The sequence below is a fragment of the Xiphophorus maculatus genome, chromosome 2 (genome assembly GCF_002775205.1).
Source record: "Xiphophorus maculatus strain JP 163 A chromosome 2, X_maculatus-5.0-male, whole genome shotgun sequence".
Taxonomy (NCBI): Eukaryota; Metazoa; Chordata; class Actinopteri; order Cyprinodontiformes; family Poeciliidae; genus Xiphophorus; species Xiphophorus maculatus.
In genome coordinates, this window is record NC_036444.1 from 15517007 (window position 1) to 15533686 (window position 16680).

The window sequence follows — 16680 nt, forward strand, 5'->3', positions numbered from 1 at the left end:
TAACGATCAATGATCACATTGTCGGTTCTTTATGCCACTGCAGTACCTGACAAAAGTAGTAATACTCCTTGAACTTTTTGGCACTTTCAGTCACAATGTTCAGTGTATTTTACAAAAGTTTGAAAATAATAGACCTACAGTAAATAATTGTAAAGAGGAAGGACGATTTTTCAAAAATTAAAAGTACAAATAAAATTCTGCAAATTAGTAGGCATTTTATTCTGCCTAATTTATTCTAATACCACTGAATATGTAATACCATAATCCAGTGCTTGCCTGCATAGTGAAGGCAGTATAAAGTTGTGGGGATGAGATGGGACCAATCTTATGGAACAAGGATGCATCTTAACCCATGCATATCCATATGTTCCAAAAGCCCATGGTATTAATATTTGTGCAAGCTGCTATAATTTCTTGGAATCAAAAACTATGACTTCTGCTTCCAAGAAATTAAGATTTCAGGATCCTCCAAGGGCAACTTTCTTGCATTTGAGAAGCAGGTCTTCATTAAAAATCCCTCACACATTTCTGTTCAAATCATAACAATAGAGCTAAAATTAGGAGGAACATTTCTTGGTGAGTTTTTATTCCACAGGTGCAAAAACACCATTGTCTAGTGGTAGCTGTCATAGTGCAGGTGTGAACATTGTCCTGTAGTTAAAAAGTCAATGACCACATTAATAAGCTCATTAGAGTATTTTTAACGACACCAACACCTGGCTCTACAGTTTTGCCTGTGTTCAGCCTTCATATGTGTTTTTTCTCTTATCTATGTAGTGCTGACTTGTAAACTAGAACATCTCCCTCAGGAATGATTCACTTTAGTGGGAACTCTTTGTCCAGAGTATAACATGTACAGAGCTTTTTCAGTATTGTGTTTATTTCTTTCATCGTCTTTTGCCAGTCTCTACCAATTTTGCCCTGATTTACTAAAGTTTAGTTTTTACTTTTGTTTTTTTGAATATTTCTTTTGGTTTTATTGCTGCATTTTTAACTCAGTAGAGTCACTCAGGTGTTTTCCTAAAGTCTTCCTTTAACTAATCAACTTCTATTCCACTTTTCCCTCAGTAACAACATTGAGTGTTATGATGAGATCCTACAGTGGTAGTCAATAGAGCAAACAAGCTATTACAGGACAGCAAATAGAGACCAATAAAGCATGAACCTCTTCCTTCCCATAAATAACCACTTCTGCACAAAAATCCTATGCTGCTCAATATAAAGGAAGACATATTAAAACACGAGCATCTATGCTGTCTTAAGAAACTACTAAAATGTAAACAAGGTCATAGAAAATAATGTAGTCTTCTTGTGTATTAAAACCTTCTTCAATGCCAGCTATGGAGAAAATAAACACGTGAAGTCGACATGTAGTACAGGACAGGCCAAAAGTGAAGGAGCTGGGTGACAGCACTGAGTATAAATATTAATTGTGGGCTGCCAAAGAGAATCTGGAAAAGTGCTGCGGTTAGAGCCTTTTGCTTTATACTGTGCTTTGGCAGAGCAGCTTTCACTCAATCAGCGTTTTATGTTCCAGGAAAGAGAACTTTGTTGGCAGAAAGGTTGGCAAAAAACCCTCTAATGCATACCAGAAGATGGTAAGGGTGATTAGTCACTTGAGTAAAGACTGCATGCGCCTAAGATCTTAGGAGAGCAGGGCTTTCAAACATTTCAGTGTAGTTTTACAACCAAGTGATCATATTATGAGAATTGACAAGCTATTTCTATTAAATCTAAAATAAAAATATGATTTTTATTTTTGGCTCAATGTATGCATTATGCAAAGAACTTTAATTCTGGGACTTGGCCTGAGAAAACCTTGTGCCCATCATCTACCTTATTTAAAATCCAATATCCGGTTCTCAAAGATGTGATTGGTCTTAAGGTCATACAAGATAAAAAAAAATTCCAGTATCTCCTAAATGAAATATACTTTAGTATTTCCCATTTTCTTGGTGATAACTCCTATATCTACAGCCATTTATCAGCTCTGCCTGAGTGGACATGTTTCATCTGTGCGATACAGCAACACAAGAAAACACCATACATCTTGAGCTGATTGGTCCAAATCTGTGAACTATATGAAGGTGAGGGGTTTATGTAAATAATTATAGACTTTAATCTAGATGTCTTATCTAGATGGATAATGTAATAAGCTGCACTTACACATTGTTGTCATAATTCATGTATTATGAATTAATAGGCCACTTTTAAAGGTGGCCCAGATTGCAGAATAATTGATTTTATTAGACAGCCAAAAAACCAAAGATTTTGAAGATATAACTGATCAGAGTTATGCAGCATGATATTCAGTTTTAAATTAATGTGTTTACTGCGTCAGACACACAGGAGAAGACCGAACAGTTTCAGTTTTATTGTCCTTTTTATGTTTATTGGATTGCTTTAAGAGTTTGTTTTTTATCCTCTCAACCTCAAAACTATATTGTTGCTGGAGTCAGAAGAGAGCAAAGTCATTACTGCAACCCAAGTTTCTTTTAGTGGTTTCCACCCTGTTTTTTATCAGCTTTCACAACATGGAACGGTTGAACTGAGCTCACTTTGGTTCATGATGAAAGAGGCGTTGGTATTTGTTTGTTCTGCTGTTTTTAGCCATGTGACGATCTAAAAATGGCCTGTCTGTGAATGTCAAGGTGTGTGTGTGAGAGTGTATTTTTGAGACTTCTTTTCTAATCATCTTTATGAATGAATATTTATGCATGGCAATGGATGTACAGTATCTTACATGTGATGTACATAAACTATCCTGAAATCATGTGGATCTTTTTGTGGGTATTTTTCACACCATATAGAATCTTGCTTTTCTCACACTCTTCCACCTACTGCACACACTAAGCTCACTTTAGTGTCTACCAAATTCTTAGCATAAAAATATGAGATTCCTGCCCCCTAGTGGCACCCTCTCTTCCCTTATTCTGACGAAGAGCTACATCTTTACAGATTCCAGATCTCAAATTAGTCAACTGCTTCTCATCTGCATTTATCATCAGATAGGAAATGACCACCTCCAGCACCAACAAAAATAGCAAAACCTGGACTGCCAAAGTTGAATGTTTGAAATTGGATGCTTTTCCAGATGTGGATAAGTATAGAAAATGAAAATAGATTCTGAAAAACAATTGCATTTCCAGACTTTAATCCCACTACCAGTACATATCTATTAATCCATCCATCCATCTGACCTGAGCCCTTTGCTCCATGTTTTCTCTTTCTACCCATTTTCCTGTCCTGTAAAGCTGAATATTGCCACTAGTAAAAAGAGCAAAAGAAAAATGTGGTTATAAAAAGAACAGGGAGCTCTGGAAATCAGGGTCTGGAAAACTATGGTAATTTGACATAAAAAATTCAAAGGAAACTATCCACCACAAACCCATCTACTCTGGTCTCCTTTAAAGAATGGATTTTGTGAATATGTGAATTTTACACTGCACCTTTTCAGCCCCCTACTTTTTTCCTCAAATGGCTGAAAACACATCTCTCTTTTTTTCTAGTCAGAAGTGTGTTAAGTGTGGCATTTATCAAATGGCTCTTTCTTTCAGCCCATTTTCTTTTCATCTTATTTTGCCTGTTCACCTTCAGATGGGCCTAATTTGACAGCAGTTGATTAGAATTTTCTATGGCAGGTAGCCAAACGAGACAAAGGAGCTTGTTCCAACAACATAAAGGGTCTTGTATCTCAGCAACCCAACGGCTAGTCTGCTCTTCATCTGCATCATTATTTGATTAACAGACAAAAGAAAGCTTCGTTCTTGTATTAATCACTGCATGCTCAATCGCCCATTGTGCGTCTGCAAAGGCCTTAGCTTTGCTTCAGTGGAAGTAGGTTGTTCTCTGATCTTGTGTGTGGCCTCTCTCAGCAGATTTCTGCTTTCCTTAAACTCCTGCTAGTGCATATTTTTGGTGATTTTGATATGAAAGCTTTCCATCTTATTGCTGTGGGTTGTTTCAGATTATAATGTAACTCCCTTTGGCCTTTCGAGGATGTTTTTTGAAAGAGCGTGGAGGATTTTAACACGCAGCCACAAAAACAAATCGGTATTGTTGGATATCTATGAGTGCATCCTCAATCGGCTCCTTTCAACTGGATTCTATTCTAATTTTACTCATATTCCCTTTATCATCATAATAGTGGGTGTTTATGTATACAAAAAGCAGTGATCCCTCATGGCCGTTCTCAGTCTTCAGTATTAGTCTGCATGGCAGGCAAAGGAACTGCTGGGGTTTTGGGAAAAAGTCTGAGTCATTACAAAGACTCAGATGGTTACTTTCATTTCCCCTTTTAAAGAAAAAGACTCGTCTGTAGGGTCTGGGAAGGATGGCACACAGACGTTCATGCAGAAACGAGTGTGTTCCTGTTACTGAGCAAAGCACACAGTGGGGGTCTGTATTACTCAGCCTCTTGTAGCAGGTTTTTGGAGCAGAAACTGTGAAGTTAAGTTTCAGGAAGCTGTGTGTAAGATATTTCAACTGGCACTATTCATGTGTAAATTTCTTTTCTCCTGGTCTCTGTTTTGTTAGTTTTTTTTTTCTTCTGTATGTTTTTACTGTGTTGCTGGGACTGTAGCATGTTAATATATATAGTATTTCGCTCTTGTGAACTTGTCCTAATTTTGTCAAGTTTCACCTTTAAAGGCTTGCTAGTGTCTTGTTTCTTTTGATCCAATATTGGACAAAGGAAGCTGGTACTAGTACAATATTTACTGCTAGTAAATTGTACATGCAATTTAGTATCAATACAACTTTATTTTATGCATTCTCCCTTGGTTTCTGTGTTGTATGTGCTGTTGGCTAATGAAACGTGCCACAGAGGATTGACCAGGACCTGTCCATCGAGCAAATTTTGGCGCAACCCGGCTCCAGTTTCGAGTTGGGATCTGGTCAGCCCGGGGTTTTAAATCTAAACTCTAACATGCAACAATTTGCATACAGTTTGCGATTCATTATTTGAAGCATCATTAAAAGCAGACATTAAAAATGTTTTTAAGGGTCTCTTCAGTCTATGTTTTTTATTGAAAAATTTGAAAACAAAAAGTTCCTTAAACATTCTTGAAAGATAAGAAAAAAAACCTCCACATGCACATTTCTAACTCTATAACGTTGATAAAATTGTAACATAAGCTTAATTTTACAATCAAGCTAAATCAAAATAAGCTAACGTCATCATCTAAAAGTAGTGAAAACAACACATTTTTAACAAGATAAGAACAAACAACTGCAAACACAAATGTTTTCTTCAAATATGCCATTTGACAGCTATCTGGCGCCTGCTCAGCCTGACTCACCAAGAGCCCAGCGCCGAGCCTTCTTTCTAATAAAGTGATTGATCATGTCCTCAAAGTCTAGCCAACTGACTTTCAGTGGACAATATGGCAAGACTGTAAACCCTGTCTTGAGACATAGTGGACCTCAGATTCTGTTTTTCAATTTTACTGAAAGCCCTCTCCCCACCAGCACCAGTCACAGGCAATGTACAAAATGTATGTAAAGCAATGCAGACTTCTCCAAAACAGTTTTCCTGTTGCAATTTGCTAATTGCATTTTTCAGACCAGATCATGTCTGCACATTTGCAGATTACAATAGTCACCCAACTAAGCAACTTTCTTGCTATATTTAGCGACATTTCAGATACAAAAATTTAAAAAATTGGTTTTGGATAAAATCAGGCTTTTTAAAGATTGGCGATCAGCCACAAACAGCAATTGGTACACATCTATTTACAAGGCATTGTATTGGTGAAATCACAAGGTAAAAGACAAAATCCATAAACTACTGGAAAGACTATTTCTGTTCACAGATAGTTAATTCCCCATCCATACATTTGTTGTGTTTTAAAACGACAAGGCTCATGTCATCTCCAGGACAACTGAACACAATGAAGAGGTGAATGCTGTGAAACAGAGTGAAGAGTAGAGAAGAGAGCGATAGAGCTGAGAAGAGGGTGTGGGAAACAAGAGAGGAGAAACAAGAGAGGGACAAAATGCACTGGGAGTAGTGGAGTGGAGGCAAAAGAGGGTAGATGAGGGATGTGGGGAGATGGCACTCTGATGTAATTAAAGTGGCCTGTTTGAAAGGCTGCACCTCTCCCACAAGCCTCCACATATGAAAGGTTTGGGAGTTTATGAATACAGTATGGATGCAGTGGGAGAGGTGGCAGTGTCACAGGGAGAAATGCAGCGTGAGGTTGTTAATAAGGAACCTAAGTGCATCTGTGCTGCCCCAATTACACGAAATGACTAGCTGGCAGTTCAGAGGCACATGTATGCTTAAACTAGGATTTTCCCTTATAGCAAGTCCTTTAAGATTAGGCACCTGCTAATGTTTATTCCTCATCAGTCAAAAACAAAGCAATGTACAAATATATATTCTTCAAATCTTAGTTTAGCATTACCTCTAGGCCTCTATTTTTTTAAGAATAATGTTTTTAATAAAACTTATTAAACATTTGCAGTACCAGCAGGTGGTGATAACATAATTAACAACATTAGAATTCAAAAGAAGACTATCCTACACAAAGCTAAGCATTGTTAGACTGAAGATTCTCTCATACCAACACAGTCTTAAGCAGGTTAAGATGTGACTTAGGTGACAAAACAGCAACATATAATTTGTTTTTTTAACATGTATATCATGCTCTACATGTAAAACCATAATATTTATTAATATAATGATTTTTTTAAATTAAATTTCCTGAAGGGTTAAGCTAATGTTGGTAAGCTTTTCTCTGCTTTGACATGCCTCATTGACAGTTTGTCTAGTAGTTTGATTCGGTTCCAGTAAATCATGTGATGGTGCCCTGTATCAGAAGCTTAACTTTTTGTTTTGAAGATTGTACATTTTTGCTATGTTCTTTTATTTGTTCTCTCCCACACACACAGCTGTCTGGGAAAGACGTGCAGAGCAGGTCAGTGTTTTAAAAACACTCAGAGAGGAAGGTGGAGTTGTAAACACAATCTTTCTGTCACTCTTAACCTCATTTTAAAGAGCACAACATTTCAGATTTGTTAGTTTAACAAAATAACAGGCACAACCTGCAATATAACTTTATAAGCAATGTAATTGAAAACGCTGAGTTTGCAGTGAACTGCCAACTGCACAACAACAAGCAGAAGGCTGAGTTATCCAATGAACTATAATGATCAACTAAAACACAATACTATTGATCGGATCAGGACATCACCAGTTTAAACTTCCTATCTACTAGTTTTCCCTATTTTGCTTGCTACTTTCAGGTATGTATTTCAACAAATATTTATGTGAAGTTTGCTGCTTCGTGACTAAATAGTTATCATTTGCTTACATCAGAAGTACTTTGTGGATTTTATACTTTCAGCTGGAAAAAGGTCAACATGGAGGGTTATTTCTTCCAAACAGCTGGGCTTTTTAAAATATTAGTTTTTTATGTTGCAACACAGAGTTTGTGTTAAGAGAATGAGGAATGTGTTTATCTTTGACTGATCAACAGTATCCTTGCAGATAGTTTAAAACTAACTAACTGGATGTTCATAGGATTTTTAGGAGCTACAGGCCAAAGCTGGATGTTGAACTTCCCCTAAATGAGTTATGTCATATAGTACTAAAAACAGTTCCTAAAATCTACAAAGCAAAACATATAAGGAAAAAAAAAAGATTTAAAATATAATGTTATGCATTTACATGACCATGTCAGTTTTCTTTCCGTTTGGGTTTTAGCAGAATTTTAAAAGGATTTTGTACGTAAATCTTGCAAATAAAATCCAGAAATTCCTGTATAGTCTTTCATTGTAGCAGCTACATATCTGATCATCAATAGTGATGGAATATTAGTTTCCCCAGAAGAATATTGCACTCGAGTTATGTGCATTTTTTTCTTTTTTTTATCCCTGCTCATATTCTTTCATGTGCCCTCTTCTCAGCATCTTTGATCAGTTCAGCCTTCCGAGACTTTGATATGTGAAGTCATTCATTACTGTAATTCAATTTGGAGGCACCCGACAGCAAGGGTTTACAATTCAAATTGTTAAATACCAGGTTTGAGTGTGAGCTTTTAACACATTCCTGAACGGTCCTGGCTAGGGATTTGGTGTAATTTAAGCTTAGAGTTCAAAGCAAAAAGATTGAACAGGACATCCAAAATACTGTAGGTATAAGGAACAAAAAATATCCAAATATATTGAAACAAAATCTCTGAGCAAGTACATGAACTATAAATTGAGGGTTAAAGATTGTGATTGGTCCAGAGAGAGAGAGAAAAAGTGAAACATGTTCAAACCATAAAAGCTGAAGGTACACCGTTTCAGGCAAAAGAAAGACAAAAACAGGTCATGTTAAAGAACAAGGTCACACAAACATGTAGATTGTAGAGATTTTCAGCAAAAAATTAACAAAAGAATAGTACACGTCTGGAAAAAGGAAAATACATGAGGTTTTTTAGCAGCACATATTTTGAAAAACAAAATGTTATTCTCTCCCTCCCCCAAACTAACTAGAGACACCGTTGCCGTTTTTAAAATCCTTCACTTTTCTTTTTCTTTTTTTTGCATATAATACTTACAGCTTTTCTTTTTCTGTTGCTAGAACTAAAATGGTAAAAGACAGATTCCAAAACTCAATCATAGACATAGCAGGGTGCCAGAGACTCCTGGGACCCCCCTCTCCTCTGACAGAAAAGCGGGGCCTGTGCCTGTCTCCACCCTTTTTCTTTTGCCGCCTGCCTTTTCAGGCAGTGTGTCATTTGCGGCAGGCTTTCAGGGCTCCATCACAAATCTTTTCGAAGATGCTCCCATTGTTCGCGTTACAGCATTATGAGATTCCTTTGTGTGTGTTTTTCTTTGCTCCCCGAGGACTTCGCTGAATCTTAAAAGCAGCATAGGTTGGCAGTGGTGGGATCTCTTTATTTTAGCTTTTTGTTTTTTGTTTTTTTTTCTTTTGCTAGGTAATTATGTGAATAATTCCTCTTTGTATTGGCCTATCTCTGCTGAGAGTTCGGCGTGTGATTAATTGGTAGCGTGAAGGACCGACCAATTTTAAATCACAAGGGAGGGACCTGTGGGGCTTGTTTTATTGGCTGTTTTTTCTTCCTTTGGTTGGGACAGCATGCAGGTGGAGCATCTGAATTAGATTAAATTTAATTAAGGCATGGGCCCCCTGACTACAGTGGTACATTACAAAGGCTGTATGCCAGGATAGTTGTTGGTAGGTATTCAACAATGTGTGCGAACACAGTTACTCACACACTGAAGAAGCTCCCTGAGGCCCTCAGGTCAGATAGACAGAGGAAATAAGCACTGTGGTGTCTAAAAGGAAAGAAAAACACAGAGAATCAAAATGTATCATTTGTAAGCGTGCTTGTTTTCCCACATTATACTCTCGGTGTGACAAAGTGGTTCAGTTTGTGTTCACCACTTGTCCCTTATTCTTATTTCTGATACATTTACTATTGGTTAAATAAACAATAACTTGTTTATTTTGTTTCAGAATATATTCATGGTATTTGTGTTTTTACTTACCATTGTTTGTCCTTTGTAGATCTGCAGCAGGGCAGGAGTATGGGAGGGTCCGGCCCAGTATTTCCTGCTTAAATGGCTAGATGATGTCACTGATTGCCTTGCTGGGTTCTACCAATTAGAGGGTTTTCTTTGAATACTGACCTGTTTGTTTTTCTTTAAAGTAACGTTTTGAGTCATCTTACAAGGTTTATTTTGCAGACTATTTCATTATGTAGATGAGTTTGTAAATTAGATTAATAATTGTATTTTTGTTTCTGTTTAGACTTTGTTTTTGTTTTTTTTGTTTTTCTGTACCTGTTCAATTGCGGCTTGGGCCACTCATGTGCAGGTGTGTTGCCAATTGGCTATAAAAAGAGTGTTTTGGGAAGCTCAAGAAAAAAAGGTGGTTGTCAGAGAGTTAAGAAGCAAATAAAAGTTAATTGGAAGACTCTGGAAACTGGTGGCTGGTGCTGTTGTTCTTGTTCACCTTGTGGCTCCTTGACCACACTATTTTACACTCGGAAAAAAAAATGTGTACATATCCTTTATTTACCAAGGTAAAAGAAATATCTCATTGAAATAGAATATTTCTTTCAAGACAAATCTCAGCAATTGCATCATGCTTTTAGTGACAGTTTAATAGCATTGTACATATTTACAAACAAATCGCTCGTGATCTGTTGAAATGACAAAAAATATGACACCTTTATTTTCTACTTTTCCATTTAGCGACCTTTATTACATGTCAGCGTAAGAAATATATCTGTGTATGACCCACGATTAGATTTTATTTAATCAGCAAGAATTAGTAACTAATATTAAGAAGCAGCTTTATTTATTACCAGTAAAACTAATACATATTTTGTAATGATTGACTAACCAAAATAACATTAACATAATAATATGATTGCAATTTCAGTACAGGAATATGCTGTTGCCCAGCTCAGAAGGGTGGTGTCTTAGCCAAGACACCACCTTTGTGGTGGTCACTATATCTCTCAGCAAAGTAAGAGATATTTAAATCAGTGAGAGGAACTCAATCAGTTGGGTTCCTAAAGTGATTAATCTAGTTTGCTCAGTCAAATGGAAGAACCGTTTAAAAATGTGAAATGCTTTCACTAGTTGTAACAGTAAAATGTAAAATTATTAAAAGCTGATTCAATATTTGACCTCAGTGTGGTTTACTTAAAATGATCTGCTAGATTACATTTTATCGATGAACACTAATAAACTTTATGTATTTTATTTTTAAAACGTTCAGCTCATTTTACCTGGGTGCCAACAATTTGCTTTAGAAAATTAAAGATTGGGTAAGAAAAAAAAATATTTTACATGTCCATTTCCATAAATCATGTGGATCGGTGTCTTCAGTTGTCCATGTGGAATGAAATGCATAAAGCGAATAGCAGCTCGGTTTTGTATATATTTGCATTACATTCCAGGTCTTTTGGAAACTCCATGTGCATGATTTGAGCCCCAGTGCGTAAACAAACAGTATACTGCCTTCAAAAGCCTTCAAAGTGACAAAGTGGATCAGAATGAGTCACATTAGTCTTCTTTGTTTTGTTTTCCCTGTTCTCACTGCTCTTTAAATGTGGAACTGGTTCAAACACCATTTTATTTATAAGCCCATAAGTGTATCCATGCATGGGATGATTCAAAAAGCTGCAAGATGGCTTCCTTCTTGCAGTTTCTTGCTATCAAATCCCTCCAGAAGGAAGTGTTTTTCAGAACACTGATTTAAACTTGAGATTTTCTGCAATGGTCATTTCCTGGCAAGCATTCTGGGTAATATCCTCAACTGCTTGATGGCTGGTAGACAGAGACTGGTTTACGTTTCAGGCAATACACATGAACTTTTAAGTACCACCACAGAAGCCTGGAAGACGAAGCTTAGAAAGCCTCCCTTTGAGTGTTTTTAAGCTTTTTTATGTGGCGTACAGACGTTTGATGTTCGCAGTCCCCTAAGGCAGAAGTTTAATTTGAAGTGAAACGGCAACTGTAAAATACTTTTATGTAGCTCGTTCCTCATTAGCACATGCTTTCTGCAGCTCTGTAATAAATAAGATTCCTTCCCTTCGCTCTTCTTCTCTGCTTAATACAACAGTGGTGTCGGCTGATAAGCTGAAACACCATTTACACGAGCCCCATTCCAAGTGCCTGATTGAAATTCTCTCACTGTAATATCAGTCAGTGGAAATGTTTAAGTGCTAGTCCCTCATCCTATCCAGGATAATAAGCTGCAGTTCTCTCTGGCTTTATAGTTGTCCCTCTCCTCCTTTAAGCTAGTAGTTTGGCTCGCTATGAGTTTGTTCCTCCTAGCCCTAGCTTTCATTGTAGCCAATAAGTTCCCTGCACTTCCAAGTGTTTTGCAGAGTCCTTATGTGACTGTGACAAACATGGTGATGTGTGACAGCTGCTGGTGTTTTGCAGGCCTTCTCTCATCGTTGATGCGGAGCAAGCAGCATTTGATATCGGAGTGCTAAGGATGGTTTTGTCCTCACAAAGACTCATTTACTTTCTGCCTCTGTTCTGGTTCCTTCATATTAGCCTTCAACAAGTCTCAGCAGTGATCCATGACTTGTCCTTTATGTCTCATAGAGCTCATTGGGCCTCACCTCTCATCTCCAAGAGGGGCTTTTGTTATTGAATCACACGGAATATATTTCAAAACGATTGTGAAAACAATTTACTGATTTGTATTCACGACTGTCTCCTTCACTACTGTCTCTGTTCCCCCCGGCTCTTCATCTCCACGGCTCATCTTCCTGTTTCCTCAGCCTCTGCATCTAAATCCTTCCTTCCTACCCTTCAGCATCCCTATTTATATCAAGCAACACACCCTATCATCTGTTTTCTCTTCTCCTTTTTCTTCCACACAGAAGCTCCTGGCTTTGTGACACTGGACCATAGTCTGCGCTATTACCCCAGCATCACATACGGTGTCATCGGCAGCGCCATCATCTTCGTCCTGGTGGTGGCTCTGCTGGCCTTGGTGCTTCATCACCAGAGGAAACGGAGCGTCCTGTTGCCCAGGAGTGTAAGGGGAAGCACGCATCACCACCAGCCCCTCCTGCTGTCCCGACTAGTCATCCTGGACCGAGGTCACCCTAATGCCAGAGGTCTGGGTCTCAGCCCCGGCTCCAGCAATGCTGCGGGCCACTACACTGCAACTCCTCAAGCTTTGCATCTGCTGTCCGGGGCCATGTATCCCTGCTCAGTGTCCTTAGACTCGCCTCCCTCATACTCTGAATCAGTTCTGGATGTCAGGTAAATGAGCATTTTGCATTTTAAAATCTGCTTAAGTAAAATACAACAGACAACTCGCCTGTTGTAAAGTACAACAATTAGCCTATTATGTAGTTTATTCGACTACATAAACCAAATAAACAGGCTTATATATATGATGTGTACCTTATATGTAGCAAAATGCAAACAATAATTCTTACAGCTATTTTCAACAATCACTTTCTTCTTGCCATTCTCTCACAAAGACCAGATTTATGGAGTTCATAACTATGAGTCCGGAGCCACAATGGACCTTGACTCCTTCTCTGATTAACGCTCACTGTTCAGTTCGATTAGATGTTGTTTACAGGTATCAGAGTAAAGGGAGGTAAATACATATACACACCACTTTTTTCATTTAGGTAATTGAAATAGATTTTGAAAACCATGTGTCACTTTTCTTTCACTTCCCATTCATATGGTACTTTTTATTTGTTATGTAAAACTTAATTGCAGTCTGAGGTTATAATGTGAGACAATATGAAGAAGTTGATGCCGTATAAAAACTTTTCCCTATGTAATTGCTCTGTAAAGTGTCAATGTGCTTTGTTTTTCCCTAGTCGACCTCCTTGGTTTGATCTTCCCCCTCCACCTTACGTCAAAGACAGCGAACTTTCTTCAGATGGAAATCTTCCTCATTACGACAATCTGCAGGATGGTCTGAGCCATTGCGCATCGCCTGACTCTGCATCCCCACCTCCCAGGATGCTTCCCCCAGACTCGCAGACGGGTCCCAGTCCTACGGAGGAGTCAGACCAGCTGTAGCCCCTGTCATGTAGGCTGATCAGACTTTGGACAGTCAAACAGCTGGACTCACTATCCCAGCCATATAGAGCTATCAAAGACTAAAGGACAGCCCTAAATAAAGGCCCTTTGGAAAAGATTCAGGGGAGTTAATCAACTTCAAAAGGGTCCCAAACTGGCTGCCTTCACTTCAGCCAGCTGAAGCTCCAGCATTTCTCCTGTAGACTGAACCTGTGTGCTGGTTCCCTCTGCTGGTATGATAGATTAATTACATTTCAAAGTGTTCAGCTGGTGTTAATTCAGTTCCTTGAAGACATTTTATCTATTATACTTACCAGTGAAAATACTGAAGACTACAAAGAAGAAATCAACTGCTCATCTTTATTGTGGTACACTTCTGATTAGCATAGGATGAGTTTTGCTAGATTTTAAAATACTCCACAATGTGCCTATTTACATTTAAAATATAATTAAATTAGATTTAGCTTAACTTGTTTATTTCCCAGTTCATCAAATGAACCATCATATGAGACATACAGACACAAACTAATACCTTGCTGCTTGTTTGAAACAATTTTAAACAGATCGGCTTAGGCTTTTTTTTCTTTTTACTCATTAAATGTTTTCCTTTGTGTCTCATCTTGCCATTTAGTTAAATACCAATAACAATATGTAATAGGACCACCTATGTTTTAGGAGACAATGTTTGTACTTGATGTTCTAAAATCATTCCTCTAAGCAGAAGAACCGAGACGTTTCGAACCTGTAAGACCAACAGGGTTCATACGCAATCTGCTTTATATTCCATAAGAATTCAAAGGGGGAAATGCGGTTTGACAAAACATGTTATTGCTTATTTGGTTTTCTAAAAGAAAAATGTACGAACTTTTAAAATAGAAAAAAGTTCTGTATTTTTTTAATTTAGATACAAATTAAATTGTCACATCCCAGCTTGAGTTGAACATTTTAGCCATCGGTACAGTATTTTTTTTTTCCTTCCATTTCAAGGATGGAACAAGCATTAGATTCTATACTACCTTTTTCTCTTCTTTCAAATTTTTAATCTATGTCCATAACAACAGCTGGGTATGAGGTAGAAAATACATTAGACTGAACTGCACATGTAAAGAAATTGTGCACAAAAGACAAAACAAATCAATCTATTTAAAGCAGAACACTACTTAGAATGTGAAGTAAAATATTCCTTTCCTTTTAGATAATGTAATTAATTCTGGTACAAAACTAAATTAAACCAAAGATACGAATACTAAAAGTTTACCAATAAAAGATACAACTATGTGTTTGTAATTTTATCACCAAAACAACTGCAAATGTTTGATTGGGTGAAACGGTTTTGATTTGAGATTTTGTTGCGATCAAGACCTTCTTTATTTCAGATTTTTAGTCCTAACTTTATCTATCCACACAAATCCCAGATCTGTGAAGTTTTCTTTCATGATTTCTTTGTTCTATGTAGTGTGTACATTTGAAGTAAAACAAATATCCGATTCATATCCTGAGTGGATATTTCTTTTTTTCTACTGTCAAAATAGATTTCTTATTGGTTGTTGGTCAGGCTTTTCTATACCAATAGCTTAGGAGCATGTACATAACATACTAAATAATCCATAAACAGTGTGATAAAGCTCTAGTAACAAATAGAGACTGATTAGAAAAAGGGTTGTAAAAGTTTAGACTCTGAAGTCCAATACCGCTTTCGCTTATTTGAACTCACACCAGTATCCAGATAAAAAGAACGAGAAAGAGATGGATAGAAAATCTGAACACAGCTGCTAGAACTGACTACTGGAGATCTTGGAAATACTGGATGGCAAAAGTGACGTCAGCAGTAACATAATTTGGCTATATGTTTTGGTGGGGGGTTGCAAGTATTCATAATAATATTGATTATATTAGTAGCAGATATATAACACAGCTGGTGAAAAAAAAACAACTATTTCAACAACTTTAAAAGCGGGTGTAGGCATTTTGTCACAACGTTTTCAGACATACTGTAAGGATGCCAACATCTGCCTTGTTTCAATAGGAGGCTCTCCTGCCTCTGACATTGAAGTGTGGCTAAATGAAATACCACTTGTGTGACTGAATCACATCATATTTACACAGTCAGAAAGTAGGAGGTTTGGGATTTGTAAATAAAAACTCATGAGCAAGTGCGGTATGATGATATAGTTGCTGACATTATTGCTTGCAACTAAAAGGTTCTGAGTGGACAAGCCTGCAGATCCGTTCTGGTATAGATCGTTTTACGTCAATTAAACAATTTAATTACTCAAAAACGTGTTAGATTTTTACTACTGAGTTGAAGTTTATTAACTTGTATTTTAATTATCAAATGAAATTTCAAAACATCTGCACAACCTAGATTTCATGAGCAGATCAACAACATGTACATTTCACAGAATCAGATTGCCAAAATACATCTAACATCTACAAGCTCAAACTGAGCAAATTCAGATACACATTATTAATAGAGATGCAGTTTCAAAGCTTTCTGTGTGCACAAGAAAAGCTTTGTAGGAGCAATGAAACCCCCTTAGAACAGACTCCATATTCACCAGTACCATTATTGTTTCCTCCATGTCAGGGAGAGAGAAATGAAGTGCTTTGTGACTAAAGCAGTTAAAACAGTACTGAAATGGTAGAAAACATGCTTTTATTCAGTGCAATTAGGGAGCATGTAAAATGGGATATCTGGTGAAACTAAATATCAATTTAGTAGAAAGCAAATTAAGTCAAAAAAGTGATTTATTTTTTAACTATAGAGTGGTGTGGTTGGCTTAACCAAGGGCATGCAGTTCCAAAACTTTCCAATAGATGTCACTAGGTCACCATTCATGACAAAGTTCAGTAAAGCAGGATGTCAAAGAGAAGCCTGTCTTGGATGTTTTTGGATGTTTAGCACATGTGTTTTTGAACATTTTATCCATTGTTTGCTTTGCTTTTAAATTGACAGTATCTATTCAGCTGTTTTTTCAACCATTTGACTTTAAATTTGTCTTCTGATGTATAACATTGAGGGTAAACATCTACTCCATGTGTCACATTCAGTTTAGAATCAAACAGCGCTTAGCAGCCGCCTCAAATTTGCATTGTAATGATCCCTTATAACCTTCCATCTCATTTTGTCATTCCCACCCTAAT

At 37.3% G+C, this 16680-nt stretch overlaps 1 protein-coding gene across 3 annotated transcripts in view; it reads left to right on the forward strand.

Annotated features, from left to right (window-relative positions):
* The window catches only part of ldlrad3 (low density lipoprotein receptor class A domain containing 3), a 98754-nt gene extending 83725 nt beyond the window's left edge, over positions 1-15029 (forward strand). For all 3 annotated transcript variants that reach the window (XM_014469968.2, XM_023342461.1, XM_023342465.1), the window contains 2 exons: positions 12366-12753; positions 13332-15029. In XM_014469968.2, the coding sequence (XP_014325454.2) occupies positions 12366-12753; positions 13332-13536 (593 nt within the window). In that variant the 3' untranslated portion in view covers positions 13537-15029. The remainder of the gene's footprint in view (positions 1-12365; positions 12754-13331) is intronic.
* Positions 15030-16680: the final 1651 nt, after the last annotated feature.